The 18,584-nt window shown below is 49.0% G+C and overlaps 2 protein-coding genes across 6 annotated transcripts in view; one reads left to right on the plus strand and one right to left on the minus strand.

Moving 5' to 3' along the window:
- LOC144149155 (beta-1,3-galactosyltransferase 1-like) overlaps positions 1-4,687 on the plus strand; it is a 41,322-nt gene extending 36,635 nt beyond the window's left edge. For all 4 annotated transcript variants that reach the window (XM_077680694.1, XM_077680692.1, XM_077680693.1 and 1 more), the window contains one exon: positions 1,107-4,687. In XM_077680694.1, the coding sequence (XP_077536820.1) occupies positions 1,107-1,594 (488 nt within the window). In that variant the 3' untranslated portion in view covers positions 1,595-4,687. The remainder of the gene's footprint in view (positions 1-1,106) is intronic.
- The window catches only part of Acf (ATP-dependent chromatin assembly factor large subunit), a 57,201-nt gene continuing 43,297 nt past the window's right edge, over positions 4,681-18,584 (minus strand). For both annotated transcript variants that reach the window (XM_077680690.1, XM_077680691.1), the window contains 7 exons: positions 18,165-18,412; positions 17,356-17,567; positions 15,762-15,967; positions 14,067-14,150; positions 12,437-12,544; positions 11,976-12,109; positions 4,681-7,445 (listed from right to left, as the gene is read on the minus strand). In XM_077680690.1, coding sequence (XP_077536816.1) covers positions 7,017-7,445; positions 11,976-12,109; positions 12,437-12,544; positions 14,067-14,150; positions 15,762-15,967; positions 17,356-17,567; positions 18,165-18,412 — 1,421 coding nt within the window. In that variant the 3' untranslated portion in view covers positions 4,681-7,016. The remainder of the gene's footprint in view (positions 7,446-11,975; positions 12,110-12,436; positions 12,545-14,066; positions 14,151-15,761; positions 15,968-17,355; positions 17,568-18,164; positions 18,413-18,584) is intronic.

The raw sequence follows: 18,584 nt of genomic DNA on the forward strand, positions 1-18,584 counted from the left end.
GCGGTAGCCGCTGCATACCCCGCTGGGGGCGCCACTGTAGCTCCGCGGTATAAACGACGCACGCGCGCGCTCCGCTCCCCTCATTCTCCTCGCGCAACGCCGCGATCAAACTGAAAACTACTGGGAACTTGAGTCGACCCCATGGATGCTTAGCATACTACTCAGGGTTCCCCTGCGGGGAGATGGTGAAATTTTTATTTCGCTGAAATTTCTTGTGCAGACCTCGGTACAAGTCTCTGACCCGCTTCTTTAACCTGAAAGCCGTGACGCATTCATCAGGTCCGGCTTTCGACTACGGTACTGTAGTTGAACCCAGGGCCTACAGGAGGCACGCGCTTCCTGTAGGCCCTGGGTTCGAATCCTAGACCTAAGGCTCCTGATATTTCAGGAGCCTCACCCAGACCTAAATCCACCCGATTTTCTGTACTCTTTTATTCCCTGTGCTGCCACCCATTTTTGGAACCACACTTCGGTGCAGGACTTCTGCGTAATCTGGCATTTATTGCTTTCTCACAATAACAAAAAGGGCCCATCTCCCCGCGAGGGGGACTCGAGTAAATGCGTCGCATAGGGGGTGGGTGTATTGCGTTAACGTTTAGTGTTTGGGGAGTTGATGGTAGTGAATGCGTTGTATCAGCAGCTTCTTGACGTAGTTTGAATGAGTCAAGGATATAAGGCGCGTTCGTGGTTTTGTGGCGCAGTGGGAAGAGCACCATGTATCTCGCGTTCCGCCCACGGGTAGTGAATGCGTTGTATCAGCAGCTTCTTGACGTAGTTTGAATGAGTCAAGGATATAAGGCGCGTTCGTAGCCGTCCATTCTGTGTCGGCTTTGTGGCGCAGTGGATGTACCTTGCGTTCCGCCCGCAGAGTCGTGGGGTCGAAACCTGGCGCCAGTAAGTATTATTTTTTTATATAGTGTAGGGGGAGGGGTGCGGACCTGTTGTTGAGAGCGAGGAGGGTAGCGTGATGCGGGAGAGGAGGAGAGGGCGCGCCTGCGCGCTGAGCTGTTGCGGACGAACATCGGACGCTACATGTGAGTTAAAGAAATGCTCTGCATTTAAAAATCACATACGTATGCTAAACAATGTTAAACTTGTCCTCGCAGCCCTGTACGGGACGAACATGGAGGACGCCATCCTGTGCCGTGCCAACCCCGTGCGCCGCATCCTCCGGCACGGCGAGGGGCCCCTGCCCCGGCGCTACCTCAAGTACTGCGTGCCCCGGGAGCAGCTGCCCGGAGAACTCTTTCCCCGCTATTGCGGGGGCTTCGCCTACGCCTTCTCGCAATCCTCGGCGCGAAGGCTCTACGAGGCGTCCCAGGCGACGCCCACGTTCTTCATCGAGGACGCCTACGTGACCGGCTTCTGTCGGCTCAAGGCTGGCTTGCGCACTGTTGAGCATCCGGGGATCACCCTGAAGCCGCGAGTGACTCCGGCCAGGGCGAGTTGTGCCTTCACGCGCGAGGGCAGGATCACGTCGCACGAACTCGGCCCGCAAGACATGAGGCTCCTGTGGCACGAAGTGAACACTCAGGCCTTCTTCTGTCCCCGCCTGGTGGGAGTGATCAAGGCGACCAAGGATACAACGCGGTGATGTCTATGAGTGCCTCGTGCAAGTGATTATGACCACGGAAAATCGAACTCAGCGGTGTGAAATCTATCGAGTGCATCAGAGGAGTGATCACGGTGATGAAGAATCACTCTGCGATGTGAAACTTGTCACCGAGTGCCCTGGTGTTGTGAAATCAGTCGAGTGCCTTGTGGGAGTGACCACAGTGATGAGTCGCTCAGTGATGTGAAACTTGTCACCTAGTGTCCCGTGGGAGTGAGCGATACAAGGGAAGATCAAACGAGGCGAATGTTGTAACCGAGTGGAGACAGTCAGCCAGTCATGTCGATGCACTGCAAATATGTCGGCAGGGTTGCCGAGTTGTCATAGACAGTACTGCTAATGCTGGCATGAGGCAGTTGCCACAGCAGAAGGTACGCCTGCGAGCTGTCAAGCTACAAGTCACCCTAGTTCACATTTCAACACATCTTGCATTCCTGTAACATAATAGACGATTCCCTTCATTTGTCATTTTGGACTGCCCACAGCAGCTCCGTATTTCTTAGCAGAGCTGTTTCAGCTTGAGCTTGGTCCGGTGGCGTTAGCAAAAAAAAAATTGCACCGCCTGTGAGGTGCACCACTGCAGAGTGTGTAAATAGGGAAGCCCGCCTTTACACCTGCTCGAGTGCGAGCACAAGAGGCATATGTGTATGCGCACCCCCTACTATAGTCCTGGCTACTAAAACACAAAAAGATTAGTGCAGCGTGCACTAGCCGTGCAAGGCTGCGGAAAGAGTGAATCTGGGGGTCGACCTAGCTTCTTCCTTCCCTGGGATCGCTGTCAGTGTTGGGTACCGACCAAAACAGCCTCGTAAAATCCAGATAAACTTGGCCTCACCCCTCAACACTTAGCCTAGCCTAGCAAGAACATCACAAAACCTAACAAGGCTTAGCAGCGTAGCAAAACCAGAAGAAGCTAGGCGAACACCCAGCTTCACAGTTTTTCCAGCCTTGCATCACTACACTCGGTGACAACTTAACAACGGCACCGGAAGTTGCCGCTGTGCCTCATCACTGTAGCCGGATGTTTCTCCGCGTGGCACAAGTAGGGCGTTACTGGGAGTATTTTGCACATGGCGTGAGCCGTTCCCGTGATTTTTTGGACTTAATATGCTTATAAACGACTCCAGTGACGACAAACAAACTGCGTGAGATAAGGCAGGCGATATCACGCATTCATAGCAAACCCCTTTCAAAACGCGCGTGCACTGACGTCACGGGTTCGGCGCTTTGGCGGAGTGATACACTACATGAGGTGGTGTCGTTCCCGAGTTGTAACCGAGTGTAATGCAAGCTGGACCAATTCTTTTTTTTATGTAATGTATCTCGAGAGCTGCCCTGGGCTGCCCACACTATTCAGGACAGGCGAATTGAGACCTAGAGACTGTTGCAATGTATCGTTCCCCACTGGCAATGGCCAGATGTAGTTACACTCTAGTAAAGCAGCAGAGATGTTCACGGTGGCATAGCAGGTCTTCTGGAAGACATTATCTGATTAGATGTCGCATAGATTTCTTCTGTCCAAGTCAGAGATAAGTGCAGTAAGACAACTAACGGCACTGCCTGCCAAACCCAGCTTGAAAGGCAGAAAACTACTTCGATTTCCAAATGGAATGCACCAGTCGGAGAAGCCATACAGCATTCCTTCAAGTAATTAAAAAACCTGCCGAGTCCAAAACTGACAATCGAAAAAGCTCAGCATGCAAGTTCATGACAAAAAAAAAAAAGAAAAAAAGAAAAAGGGGAACCTTGTGGTAATTATGGGTCATTGGTATAAAAGTGGTACCGCCACACCGCTACTCTGATTAGTCGAGTGCTGTTAGCACACAACTGAGGCCAACAAGGCCAAAGCATAGATGGCTTAAGGCATCATTCCGTAGTCAAGTTGGAAATGCACACCAGTTTTTGTCATAATTCCACACAGGCAGCTCTTCGCGATTTGGAACACCAAATTTGACGAGAGCTCGCTTCAGGGCTAGTTGGTACATTACTACTTCTAAAACTCTGCGCTAAGCTGACAGTGACGAAGAAAAAGGATGCACACTGAGTGAGAGGAGGAGGCAGGCACGTTTAACAAGCTGTGAGTGAGACCGCGAGAAAAAGAGGCGACGATTACAACTATTAAGAATTCAACACGGATAGGGTTTTGTGTGGTGGCTTTAAGTGTTTTTTTTTGTTTACATTTATAACGTTTTCCAATAGGGTTGGAGAATAATGTGTCGTTAGCTGCGCTTTCTTATGTGTGCACCTTGTCTCGCTGTCCATCTTCGTCAATGTCAACTTAGTGCGAAGTTTTACAAGTACCAAATTTGGGCCTGGGGGAGTGTCTACCGAAGTGAATGCTGTTACTGCAATGCGGTTCATTGCGAGACGAGATCTGACGACACTGCGTACTGCCATTTTGAAGTTTTTATTATTAATGTGTTTGTCACACATTCAATGGATGTTTCACTTGTCCGTTCAGCAACATCTTACAGCAGAGTTGAAACCGAGCCCAATAATTGCTGTGTAAAGAAGCCGCACTATGTCACCTAACATCACGGTTGATTGTGGGGTTTTATGTGCCGAAGCTACGCTGGAGCCGTGAAGCACACCATAGGGGAGGGTCCTGTCGTTTTTTTGTTCAAGCTGAAATTTCAAGTCGATATGGAAAACCAACTCGCCCAAACCCAAGCAATTCTGCAGGGCTAAGGATTAAGTTGACCACCTGGGTAGCTTAGCGCCAAAACCTCGACACTTTTTGCTTCTATCATAAAAGCAGCCACTGCAACCGATATCGAACTCATGTCCTTGGGCACAGCAGCACAATGTTTAATAAGCAACTGAGCCATTGCGGCAGGTATCTTGTATTTTGGGACGTGGGCTGATAGAACAGATGTTTTCAGATGGTGCCACTTGAGTGGACTACTTGAGTGCACAACTCGAGAGAAGTGCACTGTGTTGTATTACCAATGTGAATCAGCCCAGAAATCTGCCAGCACCTCACCAACTGTTGTGGAGTGCCACAGAGTCCGCGTGGCATCGTCCCCATTTCATGAAGTTCACGGGTGAAATTGAGGCCACACCCATGATTGCAGTCTCGCACAAAAAATGTGCGTCACTTTATTTCACTTCCTATGATGGTGGCAAGTGTATACAGCGGTAGCTAGTCGGCCGTGGTCGCCTCCGGGCCCCAGAGTTGCTCAAGGATGCAGTCGTGAAGTGCGCAGTCAAGGGCATCCACTGACCAATGCGCGGTGGTCTCGAAGCACTCGTGCACACAACCTAACCTTGGGGCGAGGCACCCGTACAAAGAACACGTCCAAGCCAGTGGTTGTAGGGAAAAAGGGTTAACGGCTCCCTAGCTAGTTCAACTACGCTTTAAGGGAAGTGTAGTTCTCCCAGTGAAAAAAAAAAGGTGCCTGAAAGTCACAGAACACGCCAAGGTTCACTTTGCTTCGAGAAAAAGCGTAGTCCGAAAAATGAACGAGAACGCGTTCTTCCGGCTTTGGTAGGCTGGGAAATGTCAGCCGACATTGAGGTTATGGGAGTCTTTCGTCGACACTAGGCCATCCGCTGCAAACCAGAGCACTGTGATGGAACACGGAACTCCCGTCTTACCTCCGTTTTTTTTTCATTCGCACACACCTTTTGCATGAATGTAAGATATACAACATCGTCTCATTAAAGGGCATTACGACACTGCATTCAAAATGAGTCGACTCTGAATCTTTCTCGCCGAGCAAACACCCACGGACAAGTGACAAAACACGCATTCACATCGCTCTGCCGCACCCTCTCGAATCGGAAAGCGAAAGAACGATCAGACTTTGCTAAAATATCACACGCAAAAAGCGTCCCATTTCAACTGGGTCACAGTTGACACTCTTCCAGAAAACACCACGCTCTCGCAAGCTTTACACTTTTCGCACTTCACGCGGAGGTTCTTTCGGAAAGAGGACCACCTAGCTTACAGAAAAACCATCACTGCCTTTACAAACCACAACCAATCAGCACTTAGCTATCAACCCGATACTCTCTAAAGCTAGCAGCAAGCCCTAGTGCTTGCAAAGACGTTGTTGAATTAGTGCAGAGGTGTCCTTAGAGTGAATGTGCTAGGTCCTTATAAAATCTTTACCTCAAATTGCTTTTAAGAGTAACTACAACTACCACCACGCTTTCAAGCAGCCATTGGCCAAGTAATCACTCTGCCTAATTAGCAAATAATTCAAGCCAAGTGCCTGTGCAGCAAAACTTTACACCAGCTGCAATTACCGCAAGAATTTTGGGTACCCCTAAAGACTTTCCTCGATGCTGTACAAGAATCTTCTTCTCCAATGGTCAGTCGACACTGATGATCACTTTGCAAAGGACAGAAGCTCACACAAGACTCCCCGAGACCCACTGCACTGCCACAATGCTCCCAAGATGAAATGGTCAGTGCTAAACAGGTGTGAACCTTACCACAGCTCCGAAATCGTGGCCAGTAAAAATGCTATATCTTCCGCAGCTAGCCTTACGAGTTAACTGTGCTCATCACAGCTAGAAAAACTACCAGCAAAAATAGACGTTGCAGTGACCGTATGTTTCGGCAAGGCTCGTCTTCTTCCATTGCAGCAAAATGGAAGAGCAAGAAATTTTGAAAGGAAGTTTATAGTAACAGAAGAACGTACACAATACAATGGACACTTTGCAAGAATGATGTATGTGGGTACAGACGCCACTAAGGAAAGAACACATGCAACATGTTGAAATAATACAAGCGCTTCATTGCTACATATGTAACGTGTAACAAACAAGGAAAAGAAAGCTGACAATGTGTTATGTACCTAAGGATGCAACGTAAGGATGCGTCTTTTTCAGAAGACCAGTGTTGCTGTATTTCTCAAAATACACCAAGCACTACCCTGAAGCTTTTCGCACTCTTCCAGAATGAAAGCAGGCAATTCAGCAGGTCAATTTTTCACCGGAAAAGAAGGATGACTCAGTGTTTCGGCAATCAGATGCGGCACGACACTCAAAGAACCAACAAGGGCAGAGAGAATTCGAGGTTTCCGCAGAATCCTGTTTCCATTCACCTCTTTCGGTTCTCAAGTATCATCAGCGTCCCACTTCACGTACAACGAAAGAGGAACAGCTCGCCGAGCTTTTAGAACAACGATCCCAAAGTTTCATGGAGTTGTTTAGTGAGCAGCAAATGATGCCCACTCCTGCCCTCTCTTCGCTAAGCCTAACGCCTTCTCTCTCCTTTGCTTTTTAACAGACGGCACTAAGCAAGATGGCGGCTTGTGCAAGCCGGAAGAAAAAGGTACAGCGCCAAAGAGAGGGCACGCGAGACCGGCACGGCTTGTGTTACCACCAATTTAAATGGGCGAGAACGAAAGAGGGGGAGGTGGTTGCGCAACGAGCAGGAACGACACACGAGAAGTCAGCGCGTCTGCCGCCTGCTGCTCCGAGCGGACGATGCGGAGCCCTTCGAAGAAGACTTGCTGGCTGCGCCTCGCTTGCTGCCGTGGTGTTGCTCTTCATCATCGCTGTCGTCGCAGCAGTGCTGCCTCTTCGATGCGCGCTGCGACGTCCGCTTGGGAGGGGGGCTCTCGTCGTCCTCAAAGCAGGGTGCGTGCGGGAACTGGCCGAGCCCATGGTGCGCGAGGAGGCGCTCGAAGGTGCCCAGGAGTGAGACCCCCGCCGAGTGCTCGGGCGAGCCCGGCCGGTTGTACACGCTGCAGTTCTGGAAGATGAGGTAGATGTCGGCGACGAACTCCTTGGTGGTGCGGTACTCCATGCCGCTCAGCTTGCCCCGGATCTTGCCCAGGTCCATGGGCCGACGGATCACGTCGTAGTAGTCCGGAACGTCCTGCGGGGAAATAAAGGCAGAACGGGGGTGCCGTTAGCCACGCTGAACGCGTACAAAAGCTACGTGGCATACCAGAGGCATTCAGGTTGTGCTGAAAGGTCAATAGCAAGCGGGTTTGTGCAGGGGGGAGACAGCTGAACCAGATTTGGGAGCAGCTTTTGGAGCAGCGAAATTTCGATTTTGGAGCAGAAGAACCTTGATTCGGAGCAGAAGAAAGACATTTATTATGTCGCATTAGGAGCCTAAAAAATCAAATTTTTCGCCACTAGGGGGGAAGGAGTGCGCTTTTTAATCGGTTTTGAACATACATAACACTGAAACAGCCTTTCAATAAAGTTTTTTCTACCTGAGTATCACAAGGAACCAACTACACTACCTTTTCAAACCATTTTTACATTCTTGGGCTCTATTATGTATAGATAGATAACGTGGAGTTCCGTTGAAAATATCAAACTGAAAAACTAAGCAATTTTAAGGGATTTTTATTATCCCGTGAATGCCGCAGTTGTTATTTTTGTAATCCCAGACTCGGCGTTACGCACAACTGAGAGCCACGGCAAAAGTTGCGCAAAGCGAAGTGACAGTCGTCGCACCCCACCAGCCCTCCCATTTCAAGCCCCAATCGTAATTAAGAGTATTGGTATGTTTATTCACCTCCCTTTTGGCATTAAATTTCAATTCAGATAGATGAATCATTATTACTAGCATGCGATAATAGCCCGTCCCGCTATCGGTGATGCAGCCTGCGCCGCCACTTCTGCAGTGTCCATCGTCCACCTCCCGCCGCTCGCAAGCTCACAAAAACTCGCCGTTTTATAACGCCGCAACGAGTCCCAAATTTCACTTCAAGCACGCATCGCGCCTCACAAACAAGGCTGAAACACGGCGATATCGTGGGTACCCCGTTGTTTTGGATGAACCCCCGTCTTTCGAGTCGCGTAACTTCCCGCAGCAGGTCAACCGTAAACCCGGCCTCCCCCATAACCAAAACCGCGGTGGAAATCGGCGAAGAGCACTCTGCCTGAACCACGACAAACTGCTTCGCCCAGCGGCCATGTTTTCCAATCTTCACCGCACCACGATGGCAGCGGCGGCCAGTATTGTCGTTCTGGAGATGCGGCGCTCCCAAAATTGCCATTTTAAAATAAACTTGCACAAGTAGTTTGTGAAAACTTTATATGGGAAAAGTTTAAAAATTCGCACAATATAACATGTGCAACCCGACACTGTGACTTTCGAAAAAACTATCCCGTGGACAATTTTGAATGATCAATCAATTAAACCCTTACAAACAGCATCACCTTCAAGGTGCTGGAAAATTATGCTGTCAGTAGGCATTTTCCCCCACTGAAACTGACGGGAGCATTAATAAAATCCCTGGCTCTCATACTCTTTCAGAGCAGTTTGGAGCAATTTTTGCAATTTTCAAGCTTTTGGAGCAGCCTGGCGCAGGAAAACGAATTTGTATAAAAACTGCGCAATATGCGCAGCTGTCTCACCCCTGTTTGTGACTTGCCCACTGCTTGCAATATGTCAGCAAGCCACTTCACAAGTTTGGGGAACCGTAGCAAAACTAGCAACAATGTGCGAAAATTAAAAGGGTACAGGCCAATGTGCACAACACTCCCAGCAATATAAACAATGCATGCGGCAGCTCAAATTTTAGGGCTTTCCTGTGCACTTCCACAATTCATAACTTCGTGGTGGAAATGCAAGCGCACCCTTGTGAACATTTAGCGCAACAACATTATATGCTGAACTTAAAGGGGTCGTGAAGAGATTTTCAAAAAAACTGTGTTGTGTGTGCGCTTATAACCGTGGAGCCTTGATAAACAAACAATGCATACCCGTTTCGTCGTCCGATATCGGGAAATAGGTAAATAAATGCGGTTACGGTTTCACCGAGGCTTTCCTCCTCAACTCGTGAAGTGACGTTTCAGTAAGTCAGTAAGCAGCCAATCACAGTTCTCCCTCGTCTGCACAATATGTCGGCATAGGGCGGGCTTGCAAAGGGTCAGATAAAGCTACAACATCGGCGCCATGATGAAACTCGTCCTGCAACTGAACGGGAGACGTCTGATCTCTGATACGACTGATCAACATGGTCGAACTTTCAGTCAACAACACCGGCGAGTGGCGCAGGCAGAAGTAACCACGTTTAATCTAAACTGGGCATTCGTAAACTGTTTACGCTGCTTTCCACGAGTCTAAACTGTCGTTTTGCTAGCCGATATTCTTGCACAAGTTTGCCGACGTCTGTCTCACGTAGCCTGTAATGTGAGTTGCGCGAACGTGAAACTTCTGACCTGACGAGATACATGACCGAACGCTTAAAATGAGAGTTTATTACATAAACACGTTTATCGAAGGAACTTCGAGTAGTCGGAACTTAAAACCCACTCATTATTCACTCATCAAGCGCAAGAATAACTAGCGACAAGCAGCGATACAGCGCCGAGTCCCAACATCACGCAGTTCGACGATTGCTTTCTTGTTTCCTGCAATAAACAATGCTGTTAACGCTGTTTTGTTGACTGTATACGCTCCGCTTTGGCTTACTGCAGAAGCGCTCAACAGTAAGTTGGCGGTTAAAGCTCTGGGTAGATTAGAATTTATGAAAACACGACAGACTTCTGGGTTACAAATGCGAAGAGGCTTTTATGCAGCAGTTTTTCGGCACGCGCGCTTCCCACGGCGATAGTGTAGTGGATAAAGTGTCCGACTAGGCTGGCCGTAACGTTGGGCTGGCCCGGAGGCCGCAAGTTCGAATCGCACACGGGGCACTTTTTTTTTTTTTTTTCCTTGAGCGGACTTGGGCCATTTCATACAATTCCGAAGAGAATTCGGCAAAAGAAGGTGAAATTCGGCAGGGAAACTGACTACAAACTGTACAAACACCCAGTAGGTCCGAGTTCTGCTGCAATGGTTGCCAGACAACTGAAGCGGTCACAACACCGCTCACGTGGATAGAAAACTGTTTTTTGGCAACGAATAAAGGAGGCATTATTTTTAAAATATTGGGTTTGCAGATTTGCAGAATATTATACACAAAGAACATTGAACTGCGTTGAACTCTGGAATGTACTTCACATGACGTCATTCTAGTTGCGCTGCCGACCGCCCGTGCGCGCATAGTCGCTTGCGATGCGCCTCAAAACGAGAATTTCAACGGCGCCTCCTAAATTCCAGATGCAATGAATTGTGAAAATATTTGGGATTTATGTTCATAAAAGGTCGTTCAAGCAGACAAAATTAATCAAAGACAAATGCATTTTCTCTTCACGACCCCTTTAAGCCCTAACCCTGCACCAGGCCAGACCTCGTCCTACATAAAAATTTAGTGCACTGGGCCTTAAAATCAGCCAGGCACCAGTACAATAAATAACCTACACTGCTAATGAAGTTCTAATGGTACTGTGTGACTACTGCCTCTATCAGGTTGTCAGGTATGAATGACAGAGTACAGTGGAATTTCGATGATCCGGTTCTGGGATCATCGAATTTCTGATGAGTCCTGGCGAAACTGCATTGCTTGCAATGGGCAACATTTTGGCTCTTACGAATGCACCTGCACAACCTGGCAGATGATACGAGCGAGCAAGCGACGGCGACAAAGGGGCTCTCTCTCTCTCCCCTCTTTGTGGCTCTTTTTTTCTCCAGGAACGGGCGGGCTGTTTTCTGCCCGTGGAAATCTGCCGCACCCTCCACAGGCGCGCTGACGCCGCCGCAAAACCACCCGCACGCTGCGTTAAGCGCGGCCAGCCACGGCAACATGTCGTCTTCGGTCGCGAAGTGGTGCGGGGCGCTCGAACGACTGCTTCTAACCGCTCTTTAAAATGCCACTCAAGGCACACATGACGTTTCTTATGTGGTAAATGAGCTAATAACGTGGCGAACAAGGTGCTTTAAACATCATCTGCGCCGCTCGTGGAAGCACCCATGAAATATCAGCCAGGGCGCTAAGCCTAAACATCTCCGGCGGAGCCAGCCGGCTGTCTCGAGCACTTTGCAACTGCGTGCGGAATGCCGACGCGCACGAAAACGCTCCATGGGCACCACAAGTGAAACAAAAGTTCAGAAAGGAGCACTTGGTGACACTAAGATTTATATAAAAAAAAAAAAAAAAAAAAAAAAAAAAAAAAAAAAAAAACCTTTATGGATTTCTTTATGCGGAAGAAAATAAATAAATGAAAACTTTTTTAGAGCTCAATTGTTTGGCCTATGTTGGTTCATACAAATATTTTTCACGGTCCCACGAGATTCGTATCATTGAGATTTTACTGTACAATAGATGGGCACCTTTGAAAGGGACCCTGCTCACAACTCAGGGAGATATTTTGAATGCGCACTACATCGGGAATTTGTTGGGGATCTGACATCATTAAACGAAATGATCGAGTTGAACTGAACAAAATCATCATGGAATCATCAATAAGCGCCCAGAGGTTTTGGTGCCTGCTTGAAAGAGACGATCAGGACAATCAAGCTCAATATGCCAGAGCCGAGAGAAGCCAAGGCAGGCCGACTCACCCTCCGGCTGACTGCGCAGTGGAAGGGCCACGAGTGCTGGTCGTGCACGAGCGACTGGAGGATCTCGTCGCAGGCCTTGAAGTCCAGCGGGAGGTCCTGGCTGGAGCGCCGGGACGACGTCCGTGACGGAAGGCCTGCCGAGGCGCACAGAGGCGGCAATCACGCTTTGTACCGCAATGCCACAGAGACAAAAGAGGGCTCAATTTGAAAGAAACAAACAGACAAAAAATATGAGGAACTTTGACTGTTCTGGCGCACTGACAAGACAGTGAACGCAGCCAAGTGGAGAGGGAGAGAGGGAGGGAGAGAGGGAGGGGGGGGAGAGAGAGAGAGAGAGAGAGAGAGAGAGAGAGAGAGAGAGAGAGAGAGAGAGAGAGAGAGAGAGAGAGAGAGAGAGAGAGAGAGAGAGAGAGAGAGAGAGAGAGAGAGAGAGAGACACCCAGCCCGTTCTGGTTGCCTACCTTCTTCACTAAGCGAAGAAGTCTCGTCCCAGTTGACCCTGGCCCGCTTGAAGCTTATCCGAGGCGGACGGTACGGGTCGCTAGACTGGGGCTGCTGCTGCTTCTTGCCTGCAGGCAGAGGGGCACGACATGCAGTGCTTACTCGCGCAAGCCACCAAACTCACAATTGCAAGCAGACTACAGGCAAGCCGAGTGAACACTTGCGGCCTTTGTCACGGAAACGCGTTAGGGGCACGTGCTGAAGCTGGCGCGAGTAATCGGGGAGTGCTAGTTACAGATGTCCCGATTGGGCCTGTAACTACCGTATAATGCGGAACATAGGAAGAACGCAAAAAAATAATTCGCTACACAACATCGTTTTACTGAGGCTATAATCTGTTTTGTCTCAGATTACTCATTAGGGATGTCTGAAATGTCGTCGGATGACTCTTTCTCACTGGCTGTCACCCACACAGCAAGTCATCTTCGGTGCAGTCCAGGAAAGTGGTTATGCAGCACTCCTTAGACACCCACAAGACCATGTCATCGTGAAGTGAGACTCGTGTGTAGATCATAGCGAGAACCACTCTGTGCAGGCGGCCAGCAACCGTCCTGGGGTATCAAATTGTTGAGACGTCGCACTACGCTCACGGACAAAACATCCCACTTTATACAGCAGCACAAAGCAGTGCTCGCGAAACGAGGTCTTCCAAGCGTTCCATATCGAGAGCTGCCCTTTCAGCTAATGCCAGTAGTGTACAGCTTTTCTTGGTGAACTGGTGCGAGTCGGACATGTTGTTGGCTTTGGAAAACCCCCAACTTTTCTTTTAAATGCTGCTGTGAAATGGCACCAAGCGGCGAAGCTCATTGTGAGCAGCAAGAAAATAGCACGCATACATTCGCTGACAGCGAGAAGCAACGAAACAATGATGGCAGTGCGCCCGATTGATGATGGTGGTGGCGATGGTGCCTTTGCGGTTTGTGTGGGCTCGATGGGCTGTCAAGCTGCCAGACGACAACTATAATTATGCCAGTGACCGCCATGAGGGGTGACTTTTGAGGGATGACTTTTCGGCAAGTGTTTCGGTAAAATATCTCGACCTATATTCCAGCTTATACAATAGTACATATTTTCCTGCTAAGTATCATATCTTTGCTTGGGGACAGGAAAGCAGGTATTCGCAGACTCATAGCAGCGGAGCGGAGAAGGAAAAGATGCAAAAGGTAAAGGATGATGATAGTAACAGGAACACGATTGGAAACTGGACCCTCAGGCTCTTGCAATAATCAGTACATCATGAGTAGCAAGTACTCGGGAACCCTAATCTATTTTATTTTTTCCTTCTCCAACAGAATGCAGAGAGCATATCAGAATGCACTATCATGGCCAAAACGGTACATTCGTGATTTACAGTTGAAACATTCAGGCCATTACACTGTTAGAGTGATGTGTACGTGTAAGTAAGAGTTACTTTGTTTTTCTTTTTGCAGGTGATAAAGTTGCTTTCACAGTACGGCAGGTATGGGTAATGCCTACAAAACCTCTAAAAATTGGGTCCTCCCTTCCTCCGTCATATAGGGCACTGTCTGGCACACGTAAAGGCTTCTTGTTCCCCATAACACGGACCAAAAGAAGAGAGGGGCCACTCACTCTCGGCCTTCTGCTGCCGTCTTTCAATGTAGCGCTTGGACTCTGCTGCTGCGCTCTGTGACCGCGTCCTGGAGCCTTTCCCGGCTGAAAGAGAGCAGAGACAGGACATGCATAAATGCACTCCGGTATGAAATCCACGCCTTTTTACGGCCACTGATCAGATTCCCTGCCAGGTAGTGTTGAGTCCACCCACCAGCCAGAGTTTAAGGGGGAACGTGGCCTTCAAGTTCGGAAAAATGAACAAAACGTTGATTTTTTGAAAGCCGTATATTCGGCTTCTGTGTTTCCTATTCTGTGCATTTGCAAAGTTTTTCTGCCAAAAAAACCGTGGCAAAGTGGCGTAACAAATACTTTTGCCAGCCCAAAATATAAAAAAAGGGAGCAAATTTTGGAGCGCTGTATCTCCGCAACAGTGCCACTGAGCATGGCCATTTTGGTATCATTAGATCGGCCAGGGGATCCCCGTTCTGGTTACAGTCGTCTCTTTTAGCTTTCGTTCATTCATGAACGCACAAACGGCAGAAAAAGAAAAATGCACAAACAAAGCCAGAATTAGATTTTGAAGTGCGATTGGCCTTTCGATCTGAGCGCACTGGAATGGCCCTTCTGATGGGGTGTCACTGCAGCAATGCAAGAAGACTGCTGCCTGAACTGCGTAGTGTGTGTTTGAGTTTATTTTCGCTGCTTCGGACGGTATCGCGATGGGAATGCCTGAAATCACGAGCCAGATTACGGGAAATTGCGTGGCTCGAAAGGTAGAGGTCACCGAACACTTCATGGTGCGCTGACTTTACCCCGGAGGGTGAAACGCGATGCATGCGCACGTGATAGCGGTTCGCGAAATGAACTTTTTTACTTTTTAAGTCTAATTTGCAATATTCACACGCTTAGTTATTGCCATGTTTGACAGTAGGCTCACTAGCCTTGGGAAAGAAATAGTCTACACTTCAAAAGCTGCAGCATGCACGGCATAGCCGCTACGCACTAGAGCATCGCCTGACTGCGCAACCGGTTATGTTTGAACGCCAGTAGTTGTAATTAATGCCTGCGATGTTAGATTTAATCTTAAGTGACCTGACAAGACGTCAGTGATAATCAAAGTATGATATGCTGTGTTAAACTTGCGCCACTGATTTCTTCATGACCGCTGGGTCTGTTTTGATTTTTTTTTTTGCATTACATTCCTTGATAAACAGCTTAAGTTGAGACATTCTTGGTTATCCAGGTTTACTTTTTGTGCATTTTAATTCAAGTAGTCGTTCACAGTCCACATGCTTGTACATTAACCTAAAAAACTGAAAACTAAAAAAAAAATTGTGTTTTATAGAAATCAAAGAATCTCACAACCTTGTCCGTTCATTTCGGAATGCAGAGCGCTTCTAACAAATTTTTTATCATATTTTATAAGCCACTCAAGCTCGTTTAGAAGGTGAACTGAAAGACAATTTTATAAATAAAAAAGTTTTCAAAACATCACTTTGAAATTTTTATGGTGTTATCACAGAAGCATCTCCAGTTGCTTTGCAATTTCCATGCCAATTCCCAAAGAAATAAAAAAGTTGATTTTGAGAGCAATGTCCCCATTAGGGTTTCAAAATTGGCAGTCCATGCACCCACACATCTCAGAAAAAAAAAGTGAAGTAGCAAAAGAACGTTTCATGCCAGGAAATGAAAAGCAGCGGAGCCAGCACGCACCCCTGGTGGTGGAGCTGGCCCCCACGCCTTGGTGCTGCTTGAGGGCGGTGCACTTGTGGCAGATCCAGTTCCCCCGTGGCAGCCGGCGCAGGGGGGGCCGGGCGCACTCCATGTGGTACACGAGCGGGCACGAGTCGCAGCACACCAGGGTGCCCCCCTTGCCGCACATGTTGCACGCGTCCTCGTTGCCGTCCGTCGACTCATCCCTGCAGAAAGACACGGGGTCGAGGGATAAATTACCTGTCGCAGGAAGCGAGGGTCTGAATGTTCGAGTCCGCCGCATCATAACGGCAATACGTGGACCGCAGATTTATATAATCCTTAATCTCTAGCTCGCACAAAAAGGGGGGGAAGGGAGGGGGGCATTTTTTGATTTGCCCACGGCAGAAATATTGGCCCCCTGAAACGCAGGAGCCCTAGGGCCTCCCTAGCCGCAAATAAAAAGACACTTGACTGCCGAGTTAAAACCACCCACAGCGAAAGAGTGTCCAAAGGGGTGTTTGCAAAAATGTTAGGCTGCCTCCCTTATTCTCGTAGCCAGGTAGTGGCATTTATACGAACTGTTGCGGGTAGCAGTTCTGGTGTGTGGATAGGCGTGCGCAAGGGGGACATGCGAAGACGAAGGGGTGTGTAAAGCTTGTATAAAAAGGCGCACTCAATGTGCAGGTAACTGTGATAAACAACCAGAATGCTTGCTTGCTACCTCAAGACACAGAATGCACAGGAAGCATAACAGACTACGTGTAGACTGCTCATAACATATGTCGCGGGAGCCGCAAAAATTCGCACTGTAAACAAAGCTTGCGCGAATGCTTGCTTGCTATCTCGAGACGCAGAATACACACGAAGCATCATAAACTACAAACTGGGGGGGGGGGGGAAGAGAAAAGGTTTAAACAGTTTTTTTTTTGCTCGTGTGTGCTAGCTTGGTCTGATTTTGACACATACGTCACACAGCATGAGTATTTTTCGTTACCCTGAAAGACTATCACAAAGAATCTCCACTGAATGCAAATTCCTTGCCTGCTGTGACTGCTACCTGCAAAACAGCCTTAGACCACTCCCACAATTACAGTGCAGCCCGCTTATAATAAACACTTCCGGAAACGGCAATCGGTTGTTCTTTACAGCCAAGATTTCGTTATAACCAAGTTCACCATAGGTTGTATTCACTGATGAGGCATGCATGCAGGCAACCATCGGCATGCAGGCAACGTCGGGCTCCGTGGGATGACGGTACTTGTCTGTGCTAAGCACGCAATGTGCGTTGGACGTTTCAAACTCTACCCCACCGAATGCAACTAATGCCTCGACTCCAATATGAGTGTGATTAATAACACCTCTGTTGACACTGCCACTGATAATAGGGTTGAAATAAAGCAAACGACACCCCCCCCCCCCCCCCTAACTGCGGCGTGCAGGCGCATAAGCCGCGCCATGTCTGTGGCCGTTTCCAGTGTTTCCAAGTGAAGAAATTGACTGCTAAACTTTTCAGTGCATACCATCTCTCCATCTCTAAGTGGGGTATACTGTATACCCTGCTTGTGCCACGTTGGCTGCAAAAAAGAGGAAAACGACAAAGGCAGCCCCTCACTCAGTCTCCTCGGTGGCTTCCGTTTCCTCCTGGTCCTCGTTGTCCTCCTCATTCTCCGCGCCAGAGTCCTCCTCCTCGTTGTTTGCCTCCTCCCCCTCTTCCTCCTCCTCCTGGTCCTCCTCTTCCTCCTCGATGTACTTGCGCTTGGCAGGAGCGGCGGGCTTGGCCTTGGGGCGGCACACGATGCAGTACCAGTCGCCCTTGGGGATCTCCTGCAGGAATTCCACAAGGAACGTACAGAAGACTGGTCTCGGAGTCCCCTTCCCACACCACTTTGCAACAACCTCGAAGCAGAAACAACAGCAGATGGCTACTATAAATTAGCAGCATCAGACCGAGGCTTCGTATTGCGCCTCCAACAGCGCTGGATTGCGCCCTTTAGCACTTAGCAGAGTGTGTTCACTGCGGTACTCCATTGCTGGTAACGCCTGTGCAACGGTAGCAGCTTTGGGATGCAACAGACCCCCCCATCTTATATTGCCCGCAGTGGCGCAAGAATACCTGTTGCTGTCCCTCGGCTGATTGTCCCCCTGCAGAAGTTGTGGTGAATAGGGTCGGGGAATTTAGGGCTTGCAAATGTTTCCACTGCCCTATTCTTAAAAACGAGAGAAAGGGGAAGAGAGGGATGGGTGGAGACATTCATCTCTGAGGCCTGCGAAGAAGACTGCTCTGGTCTTAAAGATTCCCTCCCAACCAGAAGTCGAGACAACCAACTCTCTGCGCTTAATTAAGCAAGAGGGAGTTTGCATACATTTCTTTGTAAACCTGTTCATTTTTTGGCGGGTTGCATGTGCCCTTTTGTGGTTTACCTCAAGCGGGGGCTTGAGGCAGTAGAGGTGGTGGCCCCGGTCGCAGCCGTCGCAGAGCAGCATGCGCTCGGGGTCCCGTCGTCGTCGGCAGATGCGGCAGTAGGCCTTGAGCACAGAGCGGTCCCAGGCCACGCTGCGCTCTAGCGACGACAGGTGCAGGAACAGCTGGGCCACCGTCCGACTCCTCCCGACGGACTCCCGCCAGCTCTCGAGCAGCGAGGCCTTGGCCGGGGGCTCCTCTGGCACGGCTGTGCGAGGGGGGCGTGAATCGACAGAAATGTGATCTTATTGTGCACATTCGCATACGCAGCATGTACCTGAAAGTTCTAAATGAAAAACGAGGTCCATACGACATGCTTGTACAGGCACTCCTCGTATTCTCTCCTGAGTTGCCCAGAGAGTCAAACACCATTACATACT

This window comes from Haemaphysalis longicornis, unplaced genomic scaffold (genome assembly GCF_048455015.1).
Source record: "Haemaphysalis longicornis isolate Haplotype H1 unplaced genomic scaffold, Haemaphysalis longicornis Haplotype H1 scaffold_8, whole genome shotgun sequence".
NCBI lineage: Eukaryota > Metazoa > Arthropoda > Arachnida > Ixodida > Ixodidae > Haemaphysalis > Haemaphysalis longicornis.